General features: G+C 53.1%; 3 protein-coding genes across 53 annotated transcripts in view; 2 read left to right on the top strand and 1 right to left on the bottom strand.

Annotated features, from left to right (window-relative positions):
- Window positions 1-666, top strand: part of si:ch211-229n2.7 (uncharacterized protein LOC100002243 homolog) — a 2,938-nt gene extending 2,272 nt beyond the window's left edge. Inside the window, exon 4 of the mRNA XM_057023820.1 lies at window positions 382-666. Coding sequence (XP_056879800.1) covers window positions 382-480 — 99 coding nt within the window. The 3' untranslated portion in view covers window positions 481-666. The remainder of the gene's footprint in view (window positions 1-381) is intronic.
- Window positions 667-1,797: 1,131 nt separating this feature from the next.
- dedd (death effector domain containing) lies at window positions 1,798-6,318 on the top strand. Of its 50 annotated transcripts, none has more exons than XM_057023766.1 (8): window positions 1,798-2,112; window positions 2,944-3,528; window positions 3,969-4,073; window positions 4,135-4,272; window positions 4,717-5,472; window positions 5,537-5,742; window positions 5,781-5,812; window positions 5,851-6,318. In XM_057023766.1, the coding sequence occupies exons 2-5, from the start codon at window positions 3,012-3,014 to the stop codon at window positions 5,115-5,117; spliced, it is 1,161 nt and encodes a 386-aa protein (XP_056879746.1). In that variant the 5' UTR covers window positions 1,798-2,112; window positions 2,944-3,011; the 3' UTR covers window positions 5,118-5,472; window positions 5,537-5,742; window positions 5,781-5,812; window positions 5,851-6,318. The 50 variants fall into 50 exon arrangements, with proteins under 50 accessions (XP_056879746.1, XP_056879752.1, XP_056879782.1 ...); XM_057023772.1 differs by having other exon boundaries at window positions 5,521-5,742; XM_057023802.1 differs by having other exon boundaries at window positions 4,717-5,552; window positions 5,594-5,680.
- A 2-nt stretch (window positions 6,319-6,320) lies between these two features.
- On the bottom strand, window positions 6,321-13,232 carry LOC130520189 (voltage-gated potassium channel subunit beta-2-like). 2 transcript variants are annotated; one of them, XM_057023763.1, is made up of 16 exons: window positions 12,806-13,232; window positions 12,307-12,375; window positions 9,784-10,106; window positions 9,672-9,715; window positions 9,561-9,598; window positions 9,334-9,413; window positions 9,055-9,099; window positions 8,835-8,879; window positions 8,707-8,750; window positions 8,549-8,635; window positions 8,333-8,418; window positions 8,069-8,189; window positions 7,865-7,959; window positions 7,666-7,786; window positions 7,506-7,594; window positions 6,321-6,788 (listed from the first exon to the last, which is right to left on the bottom strand). In XM_057023763.1, the coding sequence occupies exons 1-16, from the start codon at window positions 12,854-12,856 to the stop codon at window positions 6,699-6,701; spliced, it is 1,428 nt and encodes a 475-aa protein (XP_056879743.1). In that variant the 5' UTR covers window positions 12,857-13,232; the 3' UTR covers window positions 6,321-6,698. The 2 variants fall into 2 exon arrangements, with proteins under 2 accessions (XP_056879743.1, XP_056879744.1); XM_057023764.1 differs by lacking the exon at window positions 12,307-12,375.
- Window positions 13,233-14,315: the final 1,083 nt, after the last annotated feature.

Raw genomic sequence — 14,315 nt, 5'->3', positions numbered from 1 at the left:
AGTTCCTTTATAATTACATTATAGTTCCATTATAGTTCCATTATAGTTACATTATAGTTACTTTATAGTGACATTATAGTTCCATTATAATTACATTATAGTTACATTATAGTTTCATTATAGTTTCATTATAGTTACTTTATAGTGACATTATAGTGACATCATAATTACATTATAATTACATTATAGTTACATTATAGTGACATCATAATTACATTATAGTTACTTTATAGTGACATCATAATACATTATAGTTACTTTATAGTTACTTTATAGTGACATCATAATTACATTATAGTTCCATTATAGTTACTTTATAGTGACATTATAGTGACATCATAATTACATTATTACGCTTGTCCTTCGTTATCTTTCTTTCAGATTCCAGGAAAGCCCAAGAACGAGGAGTGTCGGGAGGCAACGACGGCCTTCGGCGACATTGTCAGCTCCAAACAAATGAACGAAGACCTTTTTAAATGACTCCTCTCCTGCTCCTGCCTCCCCTTCAACTGGTTCCGATTGTGTCGGTTATTTAGCCTCTTTTTCTTCTCTTAGATGAGTTTCCAGGGTGGGGTTCTGTCTTCATCAGAGCTTCTGATCTTCTGCCAGGTTTCTGGATTTGCTATTAGGTTCAATGGGAAATAAAAAGTGCTGGAAGGTTCTGCAGGACAAGACTCGTGTCGTTTCTGGGATATTTTGAAACTCAGCAAACATTCAAACATGGAAGCAGCCTCAGCAGGCGCCCTCGTGGGAACGCACGAGGATGTGCACGTTGACCAGGGTGTGCACGTGTTGCCTCATGAACTGAGCGTGGACGTTCCCCAGCCATGAAGCTACTTGTGAGGGGCCGGAAGGTCCAGAGGGTCCGGAAGGTCCAGAGGGGCCGGAAGGTCCAGAGGGGCCGAGGGGGTCCGGAGGGGCCAGAGGGTCCGGAGGGGCCAGAGGGTCCAGAGGGTCCGGAGGGGCCAGAGGGTCCAGAGGGTCCGGAGGGGCCGAGGGGGTCCGGAGGGGCCGAGGGGGTCCGGAGGGGCCGGAGGGGCCGAGGGGGTCCGGAGGGGCCGGAGGTTCCGGAGGGTCCAGAGGGTCCAGAGGGGTCGAGAGGGGCCGAGGGGGTCCGGAGGGGCCGGAGGGTCTGGAGGGGCCGGAGGTTCCGGAGGTTCCGGAGGGTCCGGAGGGGCCGGCGCTGCATCACTTCCACATGGGCCTCAGCTTTTCCTGCTCAGCTCCAGTCTGGTTGCAACACTGACATAACCGTTACTTTGAGTTGCTTTAGTTTGATAAATATCATTTGGAAATATTCAAGTTTAAACTGCAACATTTACATCAACATATATTTATATAACTCGATAGAAAGAACTCATAATATCCAAAATCAAATGAAATGTCCTAATTTATTCCTTAACCCTAAATATTACAGATAAATAAAAATCAACTTAATATTTGGGATTTCTCCAATGTTTCCATCTATGAAAAAGATCATTAACTGCTTGATTTGTTAAAATAAATCTTTGTTTTAAACTTAAATTATTTCAGGAGGACAGGGTCATTATGAGAAACTTGTTTTTAATACGGTGAATGTTAAACTTTATATTTTGTACCATTAGGGCCAAATCTTGGATCCGACCCACCTTAATCCACCCCCCAACATCCTCCTCCCACCGGGGGAGCCCCCGGACCCCGCAGGTTCGAACCTGGGACACATTTATCGGCGTTTGTATAAGTGGGCGTGTTTTGTCATGCGAGAGGCGTGTCACAGCACGCAGCACAGCACGTCACCGGAAGTCACCTCCCCGTGAACCGGAAGTTCTTTCATTTTAGCTTGAAGAACGAAAATTGTCTGTTGTTTTTCCCCATGATGTCTGTTGGAGGATCAAAACCGTTAAACGAGCCCTCATTGCAGGGTTGAAATGGAAAATGCTGCGCATAAAGTGTCAAGAAAGCCGGAAATCTTAAAAATCCATCCATTTGTTTAGGCAGCAGTTTGATTCATCCGTGCCGTGTTTTTTGCCCGGATAGAGGCTCTGCTCCGAAATTGACAAGTTAGCGTTAGCATTATAATAATTAGTAGTAATAATAATATCAGCTCATCCGGAGTACCAGCAAAGACTGGAGGTGAGTTTAGATAAATATCAAGTCATTTTCGACTATGACTGTGTGTTTTATGTAACTGTCAGATGAATGATTGTGGATTTGGTGGTTAGTTTTGCTACGTTGACAGCAAACGTGGACTGGGGTTAACGATGAGAAGTCACAGCAAACCAAGAGAAAATGGAGTGGATTAACGTCTTAAAATCATCTTTTTATGGTTAAATGCACGTTGTCTTAAAAGGTCTTAACCTATATCACAGCTCGAAAGTCAGTGGGCGGAACCGAATAACCGTTTAGTGGAGCCAAGAATTTCCAGCTAATCATAGCTTGCTGGCTAACCTCCTTTAACTCAACGTTTGCTTGTTTTGCATCCTGGTAAATAGTTGAACCAATGATGTATTCTGTCTTCGATTATTCCATCTACCTTAGAATGATAGACAACCCGTGATGTTGTAGAGGAGTTCCTCCAGAGTGTGCTGATGTTAGCTGCTAGCCTTCCGATAGCTACACCTGGAGGAGCGTCCTCCTGATGCTAACACCGGTGTGGCTCATCCACATGTGCTGTCATCACTCCTGCTTGTCATTCACCGTTGGCCTGATACACCACCATCATCATCATCATCATCTTTCAGGACATATCAGTGTCTTCCATGGAAAAGGCCAAAGTTCACCAGATTAGAAACAATAGGAATTAGCTGATCAGGAATTTCTTTGCGACACGGGAAAGATCGTTAAAGCTATTATAATTGTAAAATTGGGTAAAAATGTAACCAAGAATTAGGACAGAATGAAACAAAGCGCACGTTTGATGGAGAAACTTCAGATCGTTAAATGATGTCCCAACTCTCTTCACAGCTTTTGTGTTGAAGCAGATCAAGGCAGCAGGAGTAGCGGGGATTCTGGTATCGCTCGCCCCCCTTGAGATGACATCCCAGCAGCCACAGCCCCCCCATGCTGCTGCTTCCCCTCACATGGCCCAGAACTCCTCTGCCCAGCAGGTCCATCCTCACATTCAGCCCAGTCAGCTGGACTCCACTCCGGGGGCAGTGGGACCAGCGGACCATCAGGTTTTGACCGACCGCCCGGGTTGTTCTGGAGGTGGAGGGGTCAACAGGACCTTGGCCCGGGGAGATGGTCGCTCTGAGCCGTGGCCAGAGGAAGCAGCAGACAACTCCCACGGCCTGTACTCACTCCACCAAATGTTCACCATTGTCGGGGCCCACCTGACGCATCGAGACATCCGCGTTCTGTCCTTCCTCTTCGTCGATGTGATCGATGAGTACGAGCGCGGTGGTATTCGTAGCGGGAAGGATTTTCTGCTGGCCCTAGAACGGCAGGGCCGTTGTGACGAGACCAACTTCCGACACATTCTCCAACTTCTACGGATCATCACCCGCCACGACCTGCTGCCTTATGTGACCCTCAGGAAACGGCAGGCTGGTGAGTACAGGAGCACTTTTACGGGTTCTTATCTGAAGCCAGGTGCAAGAACCGAAGCTTGAGATGCGCTAAAAAGACGAGGTCAAAACAGTCATCAAGTCATTTTTAGTCCCATTTATTAGTTTCCTGTCGCCGTCTTTGAGGACGATGGCGTGAGGCAGCTCTCCGTCCAGTAGGTGGCAGTAGCGCATCTCAAGTTTGTCTGCTAAGCAAACAAAGAAGAAAAACAGCCGCACAGAGTCAAAATCAGAGGGAGGATGAGAAAAAGCAGCGGAATTCTGCAGGAACGGGCCGAGCGGGCGCGGGGAGGAGGGCGGAGCTACCGCGCCTCGCCGTTAGGTGGCGCTGCGCTGCGCTCACCTCGCTCACACCAAATGGGCTCGCGCTGTTGTGAACGTTTCCTCCAGGACTGAAGTGAAAGTGCTTTTCTTCCGCCCCAGTTTGCCCAGACCCTGTTGACAAGTACCTGGAGGAGACGTCGGTCCGGTACATTTCACCTCGGGGGGCGCTGCAGAGCAAAGACGCTGCTCCACACAGAAGGACAGGTGTGTCTGCGAGTGTGTGTCGCTCCAGTGTGTGTGTGCTTAACGCCCTCTGTGGTTCCAGGTCCTCAGCCCGTCCTGTGCTGCTCCCCCTCAGGACCTCAGGTCGGCCCCCCCAGGATCAAACCTGCTCCTCCAGCGTTCAACCGCAAGCGGAAGCGAAGTCTTTCTTCAGCCGACTGCAGAGAGAAGCAGACTTGTGGTAAAAGAGCGAGAGCTTTGAGCTGCTGTTGATGGCTGGCCTGCTCTGACTCTTCCTCCTCCTCCTTCTCCCCCTCTTCCTCCTCCTCCTCCTCCCCCTGCTCTTCCTCCCCCTCCTCCTCCTCTTCCTCCTCCTCCTCCTCCCCCTGCTCTCCTCCCCCTCCTCCCCCTCCTCCTCCTTCCTCCTCCCCCTCCTCCTCTTCCTCCTCCTCCTCCTCCTCCCCCTCTCTTCCTCCCCCCTCCTCCTCCTCCCTCCTCCCTCCTCCTCCTCCCCCTCCTCCTCCCCCTCCTCCTTCCCTCCCCTTCTCCTCCTCCTCCTCCTCCCCCCCTCCTCCTTCCTCCTCCCCCTCCCCCTCCTTCTCCCCCTCCTCCCCCTGCTCCTCCTCCTCCTCCTCCTCCCCTCGTCCTCCTCCTCCCCCTGCTCCTCCTCCTCCTCCTCCTCCAGATATCCGCCTGCGGGTCCGTGCGGAATACTGCCAGCACAACTCTGCTCTCCAGGGCAACGTCTTCTCCAACAAGCAGGAGGTGCTGGAGCGGCAGTTTGAGCGCTTCAACCAGGCCAACACCATCCTAAAGTCCCGAGACTTGGGCTCCATCATATGTGACATCAAGTTCTCCGAGCTGACGTATCTGGACGCCTTCTGGAGGGACTACATCAACGGCTCTCTGCTGGAGGCCCTGAAGGGCGTCTTCATCACGGACTCCTTAAAACAGGCCGTTGGCCACGAGGCCATCAAACTGCTGGTGAACGTTGACGAGGAGGACTACCAGGCGGGCCGGCGCAAGCTCCTTCGGAACTTGGTGATGGGCGGAGGGAACCTGGCGGGGGCCGGCAAAGACTCCTAAACGCTTGTTTCTGGGAGGAGACGAGCCGCCGTTGTTTGAGGTGCCTGACGTGTGCCTGAAAGGAACTGGAGAACTCGCATTGATCCCCTGAGCGCTGGTCGTGGTGTCTACATCCCATAGCGTAGCATGCCGGAAAACCGCGGAAGTCTGTTAGCAGGAAGTAGACGAGGCGTCCAGGTGGAGCCGTGGGAGGAGAACGCCGATGTGCGCGTTGAACTTCTCGTTTTCCAGCCTGTTAGCATCCAAACCTTTGTAAAGCGCTCGGTCCTGGTTCTGTTCAGTAAAGGAAACGTGCTCCAACGTCGACAAGTTGCTCCCAGTGGGAGTTTTACCGTGCTGGTTCCTCTGGTTCCAGGTTCCTCTGGTTTCAGGTTCCTCTGGTTGCTGGTTCCTCTGGTTCCAGGTTCCTCTGGTTCCAGGTTCCTCTGGTTCCAGGTTCCTCTGGCTCCAGGTTCCTCTGGTCCCTCTGGCTCCAGGTTCCTCTGGTTGCTGGTTCCTCTGGTTCCAGGTCCCTCTGGTTCCAGGTTCCTCTGGTTGCTGGTTCCAGGTTCCTCTGGTTGCTGGTTCCTCTGGTTGCTGGTTCCAGGTTCCTCTGGTTGCTGGTTCCTCTGGTTGCTGGTCCCAGGTTCCTCTGGTTGCTGGTCCTCTGGTTGCTGGTCCCAGGTTCCTCTGGTTCCAGGTTCCTCTGGTTGCTGGTTCCAGGTTCCTCTGGTTCCAGGTTCCTCTGGTCCAGGTTCCTCTGGTCCCAGGTTCCTCTGGTTCCAGGTTCCTCTGGTTCCAGGTTCCTCTGGTTGCTGGTTCCAGGTCCCTCTGGTTCCAGGTCCCTCTGGTTCCAGGTCCCTCTGGTTCCAGGTCCCTCTGGTTCCTGGGCTTTAGGTGGATCCACCCAGCGACAGTGTTACGTGTTCTAAACATGTCTTTTCTTCTTTCTGCTTCCTCCTTGTCTGTGCACCTTTGGATCATTTTATGGGTCGGCTCTGGACCCTCATGTCCGGCTTTTCTTTTTAACACACCTTTGTTTTAAGTCCTTTTCCCATCGGCTGTGGTTCTGGTGCCGTTTGGACCTGAACGTTTGTGAACGTGCTGATGAGCTCACGGTTCTGGTCCCGGACCCAGCACCCGGCTGGGCCCGGGCCGACCTCGGCGTCCCACAGGATTTTAATAACGGTTTAAAGAGAAAATAAATCACTGTGCAGACCAACGTTGTGCTGGTATATTGATGTTTACGTTTATTTAGAGGCCCACGTGCACGTGCACGTGCACTGAGGTCACCGGCTCCTGCGGCTCCTCCTGAAGGTGCTCGTGAGTATTTGTCACATTAGAGAAGAACGGCGAGTGAACGTGAGGCCCAGACAGTCGTGGCTCCAGGTTCCCCTGAGGCTCCGGAATCTGCAGGAATTCCCGTTTGTGATGACGTAAAGGAAGAAAGTTCCGCTCCCCCTCTGAGGAGCACACGCAGGTCCAGCTGTGGAGGCGCCGACCCAAAACACCAGGTAGAAATGGAAACAGCCAATCAGAGGCTCCGATGAGGCTGAAGCCCAGTGAAGAAGTGTGACGGGATCCATCCGAGCCAGAAGGCTTCTAGGATCTGAAGTCCTTTTTCCCGAAGGGTTTGTTCCCCAGGAGATGTTCCACCTCAGACAGGACGGAGAGAGATAACTTTGGAAGAACCTGCAGAGCAAGGAGACGAGAGGTTTCAGTTTCTTGATGAAGCAGAGATGCTTCAACCTGCTGTCACTGTGTGTGTGTGTGTGTGAGGGTGTGTGTGTGTGTGAGGGTGTGTGTGGTGTGAGGGTGTGTGTGTGTGTGTTTGAGGGAGTGTGTGTGAGGGTGTGTGTGTGTGAGGGAGTGTGAGGGTGTGTGTGTGTGTGAGGGTGTGTGTGTGTGTGTGTGTGAGGGAGTGTGTGTGAGGGTGTGTGTGGTGTGAGGGTGTGGTGTGTGTGAGAGAGTGAGTGTGAGGAAGTGTGTGTGTGTGAGGAAGTGTGTGTGGAAGTGTGTGCGCGCGTGTGTGAGGGTGTGTGTGAGAGTGAGTGTGAGGAAGTGTGTGTGTGTGTGTGAGAGTGAGTGAGTGTGAGAGAGAGAGTGAAAGAGTGCATGCGTGTGTGTGTGTGAGAGGGTGTGTGTGAGTGAGAGAGAGAGAGTGAGTGAAAGAGTGTGTGAGTGCGTGAGTGTGTGCGTGTGTGTGTGAGAGAGAGTGTGTGAGTGTGAGGGTGTGTGTGTGTGTGTGTGCGTGCGTGAGTGTGTGAGTGCGTGTGTGTGTGTGTGTGTGCGTGCGTGAGTGTGTGTGTGCGTGAGTGTGTGCGTGAGTGCGTGTGTGTGTGAGTGTGTGCGTGCGTGAGTGTGTGCGTGAGTGAGTGTGTGCGTGTGTGTGTGTGTGTGCGTGCTGACCTGGACGGCCCTCAGGTTCTCCCTGAGCTGCTCGGTCCTGGACGCCCCCAGCAGGACGGCGCTGACCCCGTCGTTCCTCAGGCACCAGGCTGTGGAGAGGCGGAGGTAAAGGTCACACAGGTCACATGGTGGCTGTGGACCAATCAGAGCGCAGCGTTACCGATGGCCAGCTGGGGCAGCGTGCAGCCCAGGCGCCCGGCCAGCGCCTGCAGCTCCTTCAGCCGGGCCTGCTGCCGGTGGCCCTCCTCACTCAGGACCTTGTCCTTCAGCCACTGATACCCCTGTGGAGACAACAGCACCACGTTCAGGCGCCGCTCCGCCTCGGGGGACGGACCAGAGGTGAGGTGGACCAAAGTCACCTTCAGGGAGGCCCGTGAGCAGGGGGGGATCCCGGAGGTGTACTTCCCCGAAATGATCCCACAGGCCAGAGGAGACCAGGTCATGGCTCCGATTCCTGCCACCCAAAAGAGCCTTGAGATGATCCCACATGTCGGCAGTGGGAACACGTTTGATTCCCATAAATAAAAGCCGAGCCGATCACCTGAGACGGGATCTCCACGCACCTATCTTATGGGACAGCTCTGGGAGTTGAACCTCAACCTTCTCCCTCTGGAACATGTGGTACTCTGCCTGCTCACAGATGGGCGGGATCTGGTTGAACTGCCGGGCCATGGAGTAGGCCTCCTTCAAGCAGCAGGGACAGCGTCAGGTTCAGGCTCTCAGGAGCCTCCTCACCCCCACTCACCATGACCTCCATGGAGCTCCATCTGGAGGTTCCCCACTCACCATGATCTCCATGGAGCTCCATCTGGAGGTTCCCCACTCACCATGATCTCCATGGAGCTCCATCTGGAGGTTCCCCAGTACATGGCCATTCCCTGGTTGATCACGTGGGTCATGGCCCTGACCGTCTCTTCCAAGACAGGAGGACAGGGGGCACAATTCAAACCGGGCCTACTGGACCATTTCTCTACCACTGCTGCCGATGAGCTGATTCTTTCATCAACTCTGGATGAAGAGTTGAAGAGTTTAAGCACACGTACCCTCTATCGGTGTGTTGGGATCTGGTCGATTGGCAAAAACCACGTCGACGTACTCCAGCTGGAGTCTTTGCAGCGACGCCCGCAGACCTGGTCGATTCCATCACACACAGGTGGTTCTGATCCGGCAGTGCCTTCAAAGCAACAGTCAATGTTCTCACCTTCGATGATGTGTTTCCTGGACAATCCTCTTTCCATTTCTGCCCTGCAAAAACAAAGGTTTCAGGTCAGAGCCCCGGCTCAGGCACCTGCCAGGGCGCCGGTCACCTGACCTCTGACCTCTACGTACTTTCCACCCCAGAAGAGTTTCGTGGTGATGACCAAACTGGAACGCCTGCGTGACCAAACGGGGATAAACAAGACTGAAGCACAACGGTGAGTGAAAAGAGGAACTTGATATTTGAACACGTGATGATTTCAGGATTCTGGAGATCCAAGGTTAAAGTTTACGACCCGTCATGAACTTTGGTTTAACTGGTGACAAATGACCCAATAAAGGAGAAAAGTACCTCCATCCCTTTTTCTTCAGGATCTTCCCCAGGACAACTTCACTCCTACACACACACACACACACACACACACACACACACACACACACACAGGGTTCTAAATCCTCCCCCTGACGCTCACGCTCAGTGCACGTAGAGCTCTGCTGCCTGCTTGTTCTAATTAGCATAGGCAACGCCCACTCGCTCCCTTATATGGTCGTGACCATCTGTGAAGCATCTGCAGAAGAACTTCAGGAGTTGGAGAGCAGCTCCAGAGACCCAGAGGCTGTGCAGGCTCACCTCCCCCCGCTGTACACCTCCGCCGTGTCGAACAGGTTGATCCCGTTCTCATAGGCCAGAGTCAGGAGATCCTCAGCAACCTTCAACAACAACGTGACACATCAAGCCGAGTGGAGGTCCAGAGAAAAGCCCCGAGGGTTCTCCAGAACCGCACCGAACCATCATTGGTGTGTTGCTGCAGCAGATGACCTGGTTACAGACAGGATTTCCTGGATTTCCAGTCCTACCTGATCGGTCACCTGTCCACCAAAGGTGACCCACGTCCCTGTATGGATGAAACCACGTGGTCAGAATGCTGAACCCCCTCCACAGGTGTGACCTGACCCTGACCCACCTACCTAATCCCAGACAGGAGACCCTCAGTCCAGACTTCCCCAGGTTCCTGTCAAAACAAGCTGGAATCAGAGACATGAGACAACTCCACTTCCTTTGGCTCGGCTCCAGAGTCACCTGTAAACCATCCCTGTGGAAAAGGCCGTGGTGTCCCTGAGGGACACGTGGTTGACCCTCAGGAAGTCCTCCAGGTTCTTGAGCTGCGCCGCCGCACGGACCTCCCGGAGGCGCTGGAACTCTGCCAGCTGGCTGCTGCGCTGCTGCCGCTCCTCCTGCTCCTGCGCCTGCTCCGACAGGAAGCTGAAGCCGCTGTGGACGCTCTCGCTCATGGACAGCAGGGACAGGATCTTCCCCCCCGACCCGCTGCTGATGCTGCTGCTGCGACACGTCCCGTCTCGGCCTCCGGGGGGCGCCGCAGCGCTGCCCCCCGGTTTGGGCAGCTGAAAGTTAGAAAGCAAGCCGGCCGTCACCACCAGCCGGGACCGGCAGGGTGCAGCAGGCGCGCGGACGTTCTGGTCCGAGTCTCCCGAGCCGAGCGATACATCCCATCATCCTTTAAAGCGCCGCCGCTGTGAGTCCAAACGTGACTCAGTTGCCTCAGCGCTGGTCCCTAACTAGTGAGTAGGGAACAAGGGAACGAGTGTCCTCAGGATGGTCCCGTCCCCGTTCACACTTATTGGAGTTGTGTGTGTTTCTAAGCGTGTTTGGAGTTGTGTGTGTTCTAAGCGTGTTTGGAGTTGTGTGTGTTCTAAGCGTGTTGGAGTTTGTGTGTTCTCAGCGTGTTGGAGTTGTGTGTGTTCAGCGTGTTGGAGTTGTGTGTGTGTTCTAAGCGTGGTTGGAGTTGTGTGTGTTTCTAAGCGTGGTTGGAGTTGTGTGTGTTCTCAGCGTGGTTGGAGTTGTGTGTGTTCTCAGCGTGGTTGGAGTTGTGTGTGTGTTCTAAGCGTGGTTGGAGTTGTGTGTGTTCTCAGCGTGGTTGGAGTTGTGTGTGTGTTCTAAGCGTGTTGGAGTTGTGTGTGTGTTCTAAGCGGGTTGGAGTTGTGTGTGTTCTCAGCGTGGTTGGAGTTGTGTGTGTTCTAAGCGTGGTTGGGTTGTGTGTGTGTTCTAAGCGTGGTTGGAGTTGTGTGTGTTCTCAGCGTGGTTGGAGTTGTGTGTGTGTTCTAAGCGTGGTTGGAGTTGTGGTGTGTTCTAAGCGTGTTGGAGTTGTGTGTGTGTTCTAAGCGGGTTGGAGTTGTGTGTGTTCTCAGCGTGGTTGGAGTTGTGTGTGTGTTCTAAGCGTGGTTGGAGTTGTGTGTGTGTTCTAAGCGTGGTTGGAGTTGTGTGTGTCTCAGCGTGGTTGGAGTTGGTGTGGGTGTTCTTCTAAGCGTGGTTGGAGTTGTGTGTGTTCTAAACGTGGTTGGAGTTGTGTGTGTGTTCTAAGCGTGGTTGGAGTTGTGTGTGTTTCTCAGCGTGGTTGGAGTTGTGTGTGTGTTCTAAGCGTGGTTGGAGTTGTGTGTGTGTTCTAAGCGTGTTGGAGTTGTGTGTGTGTTCTAAGCGGGTTGGAGTTGTGTGTGTTCTCAGCGTGGTTGGAGTTGTGTGTGTTCTCAGCGTGGTGGAGTTGTGTGTGTGTTCTAAGCGTGGTTGGAGTTGTGTGTGTTCTCAGCGTGGTTGGAGTTTGTGTGTGTTTCTAAGCGTGTTTGGAGTTGTGTGTGTGTTCTAAGCGTGTTGAGTTGTGTGTGTGTTCTAAGCGTGGTTGGAGTTGTGGTGTGTGTTCTAAGCATGGTTGGAGTTGTGTGGTGTTCTAAGCGTGGTTGGAGTTGTGTGTGTGTTCTAAGCGTGTTGGAGTTGTGTGTGTTCTAAGCGTGGTTGGAGTTGTGTGTGTGTTCTAGCGGGGTTGGAGTTGTGTGTGTGTTCTAAGCGTGTTGGAGTTGTGTGTGTGTTCTAATCTAAGCGTGTTGGAGTTGTGTGTGTTCTAAGCGTGTTGGAGTTGTGTGTGTTCTAAGCGTGGTTGGAGTTTGTGTGTGTGTTCTAAGCGTGTTGGAGTTGTGTGTGTGTTCTAAGCATGGTTGGAGTTGTGTGTGTTCTAAGCGTGGTTGGAGTTGTGTGTGTGTTCTAAGCGTGTTGGAGTTGTGTGGTGTTCTAAGAGTGTTGGAGTTGTGTGTGTGTTCTCAGCGTGTTGGAGTTGTGTGTCCTCAGCGTGTTGGAGTTGCTGTGGATGTTCTCAGCGTGTTGGAGTTGTGTGTGTTCTCAGCGGTTTGGAGTTGTGTGTTCTCAGCGTGTTGGAGTTGTGTGTTCAGCGTGTTGGAGTTGTGTGTTTCAGCGTGTTGGAGTGTGTCTCAGGTGTTGGGGTTGTGGTTTGGTAAGCGGTTGGAGTGTGTGTTCTCAGCGTGTTGGAGTTGTGTGTTCTCAGCGTGTTGGAGTTGTGTGTGTTATCAGCGTGTTGGGGTTGTGTGTTCTCAGCGTGTGTTGGAGTGTTGTGTTTTCAGCGTGTCAGTGCTCGCTCCATCTCAGGCATCAATAATGCAGCGCACAGATGAATGTTTGATGCTGATGTTCTGCGGACCCAACCCTAACACAACCCTAACACTACCCGAACCCTCGTGCACGGTGCTGTGTCTGAAACGTGAGCGTGCACGTGTGCGTCAGGACACGGCTGGTACTCACAGGTGGGGGGAGCAGGGTGGGCGTCGGTTGGGGCGGTGGCATGCAAGAGGACGGTTCTGAAAGACCGAGCTGAGGAAGAATCCAGAACACAACAGTGACCCGATCACATTAAACTCATGCTCCAACATCTGGATCATAAAAGAGCTGCTGGTTTTAGAACATCACCCTGAAGGACCTTAACTTTAAATCTGGCAGAACATCAGAACCTGAACCTGTTCCTCAGAGTTCAGCCTTTTCCCACTAGAACGTTCCAAAAATTCCAAACCCATCAATAAATTAAAGCTTATTTCCACCTCCTAAAGATGAAGATGGAACATCTGCAAGCTCAGCAGTGAAAGGAGGAGGAAGGATGGAGGAGGATGAAGGATGGAGGAGGAGGAAGGATGGAGGAGGATGAAGGATGGAGGAGGATGAAGGATGGAGGAGGATGAAGGATGGAGGAGGATGAAGGATGGAGGAGGAGGAAGAACTGATGTGGACACAGGAGACAGCAACTCACCCGGGGGGCCGGGGTCCGGCTGATGCAGTGGTTCTGGACGACACTGCTCATGATGGACGTGGAGGAGAGCAGCAGAGTGAGATCCTACAGGAAGCTGAGAGAGCTGCTGCTGGAGGAGGAGCTGCTGGAGGAGGAGCTGCTGGAGGAGGAGAAGCTGCTGGAGGAGGAGCTGCTGGAGGAGGAGAAGCTGGAGGAGGAGAAACTGCTGGAGGAGGAACTGCTGGAGGAGGAACTGCTGGAGGAGAAACTGGAGGAGGAGCTGCTGGAGGAGGAGGAGCTGCTGGAGGAGGAGGAGCTGCTGGAGGAGGAGCTGCTGGAGGAGAAGGAGCTGCTGGAGGAGGAGAAACTGGAGGAGGAGCTGCTGGAGGAGAAGGAGCTGCTGGAGGAGAAGGAGCTGCTGGAGGAGAAGGAGCTGCTGGAGGAGGAGCTGCTGGAGGAGAAGGAGCTGCTGGAGGAGGAGCTGCTGGAGGAGAAGGAGCTGCTGGAGGAGAAGCTGCTGTGGCTTCTTGCAGCTTCACGTCAGACTCAACTGCTTCTGCGCTGCAGAGAAGAGTCCAGTGAATTATTGATGATGGAGCTAAAAGAGGCTCCAGCGCCTCCAGTCAGGCCCAGAGCTCCCAGCGTCTCCTGAGCAGGACTCTGACGGGACAGGTGGACACGCCCCCGACACCTGTGACGCGTTTCCAGCCTGTGAATAATTGAAGGTTCTGCACACGTGATGCTGCCACAGCGTTTCTCCATCATCCAAAACACCCACATGGTTCCACACGGGAAAAATCAGAAAAAGGCTGAATATTCTGAATGTTCTGGTAGTCGAGCAGCATTTATGCTATTTCAGAAGCCTTTTAAAGAACAGAAGCCAAAGAGGTGTCAAATCTTTGAAAGTTTATTAAAATGTCAGTAAAAGAGTCGATTTAACGTCACTTTAAAAACACAAACACACAATACAAATCTGTACATTTGTCACTTGGAACAGACACGACGACCTGACACGCATGGAGACACGAGGACAGGCGTGGAGACGAGTGTGAGGAGACGAGTGTGAGGAGACGAGTGTGAGGAGACGAGTGTGAGGACACGAGTGGAGACGAGTGTGAGGAGACGAGTGTGAGGACACGAGTGGAGACGAGTGTGAGGAGACGAGTGTGAGGACACGAGTGGAGACGAGTGTGAGGAGACGAGTGTGAGGACACGAGTGGAGACGAGTGTGAGGACACGAGTGGAGACGAGTGTGAGGACACGTGTGTGAGGACACGAGTGGAGACGAGTGTGAGGACACGAGTGTGAGGACACGAGTGGAGACGAGTGTGAGGACACGAGTGTGAGGAGACGAGTGTGAGGACACGAGTGTGAGGAGACGAGTGTGAGGACACGAGTGGACACGAGTGTGAGGACACGAGTGTGAGGACACGAGTGGAGACGAGTGTGAGGACACGAGTGGAGACGCGTGTGAGGACACGCGTGTGAGGACACGTGTGTGAGGACACGAGTGTGAGGACACGCGTGTGAG

This window comes from Takifugu flavidus, unplaced genomic scaffold (assembly GCF_003711565.1).
Source record: "Takifugu flavidus isolate HTHZ2018 unplaced genomic scaffold, ASM371156v2 ctg300, whole genome shotgun sequence".
Taxonomy (NCBI): domain Eukaryota; kingdom Metazoa; phylum Chordata; class Actinopteri; order Tetraodontiformes; family Tetraodontidae; genus Takifugu; species Takifugu flavidus.
The sequence above is the reverse complement of the archived record's forward strand: the minus strand, read 5'-3'. Positions and strand labels throughout refer to the sequence as shown.

What these genes read in the sequence shown, in the direction of transcription:
- LOC130520189 (XM_057023763.1), bottom strand. Translation starts at nt 12,856, where the DNA reads ATGAGCAGTGTCGTCCAGAACCACTGCATCAGCCGGACCCCGGCCCCC. An exon ending in GGTCTCCTGTCTGGGATTAG is followed by an intron (nt 9,599 to 9,671) that starts GTAGGTGGGTCA and finishes TCATCCATACAG; the next exon opens with GGACGTGGGTCACCTTTGGT. An exon ending in GTGGACAGGTGACCGATCAG is followed by an intron (nt 9,414 to 9,560) that starts GTAGGACTGGAA and finishes TTGTTGTTGAAG; the next exon opens with GTTGCTGAGGATCTCCTGAC.
- dedd (XM_057023766.1), top strand. Translation starts at nt 3,012, where the DNA reads ATGACATCCCAGCAGCCACAGCCCCCCCATGCTGCTGCTTCCCCTCAC. An exon ending in TGCTCCACACAGAAGGACAG is followed by an intron (nt 4,074 to 4,134) that starts GTGTGTCTGCGA and finishes CTGTGGTTCCAG; the next exon opens with GTCCTCAGCCCGTCCTGTGC. An exon ending in CAGAGAGAAGCAGACTTGTG is followed by an intron (nt 4,273 to 4,716) that starts GTAAAAGAGCGA and finishes CTCCTCCTCCAG; the next exon opens with ATATCCGCCTGCGGGTCCGT.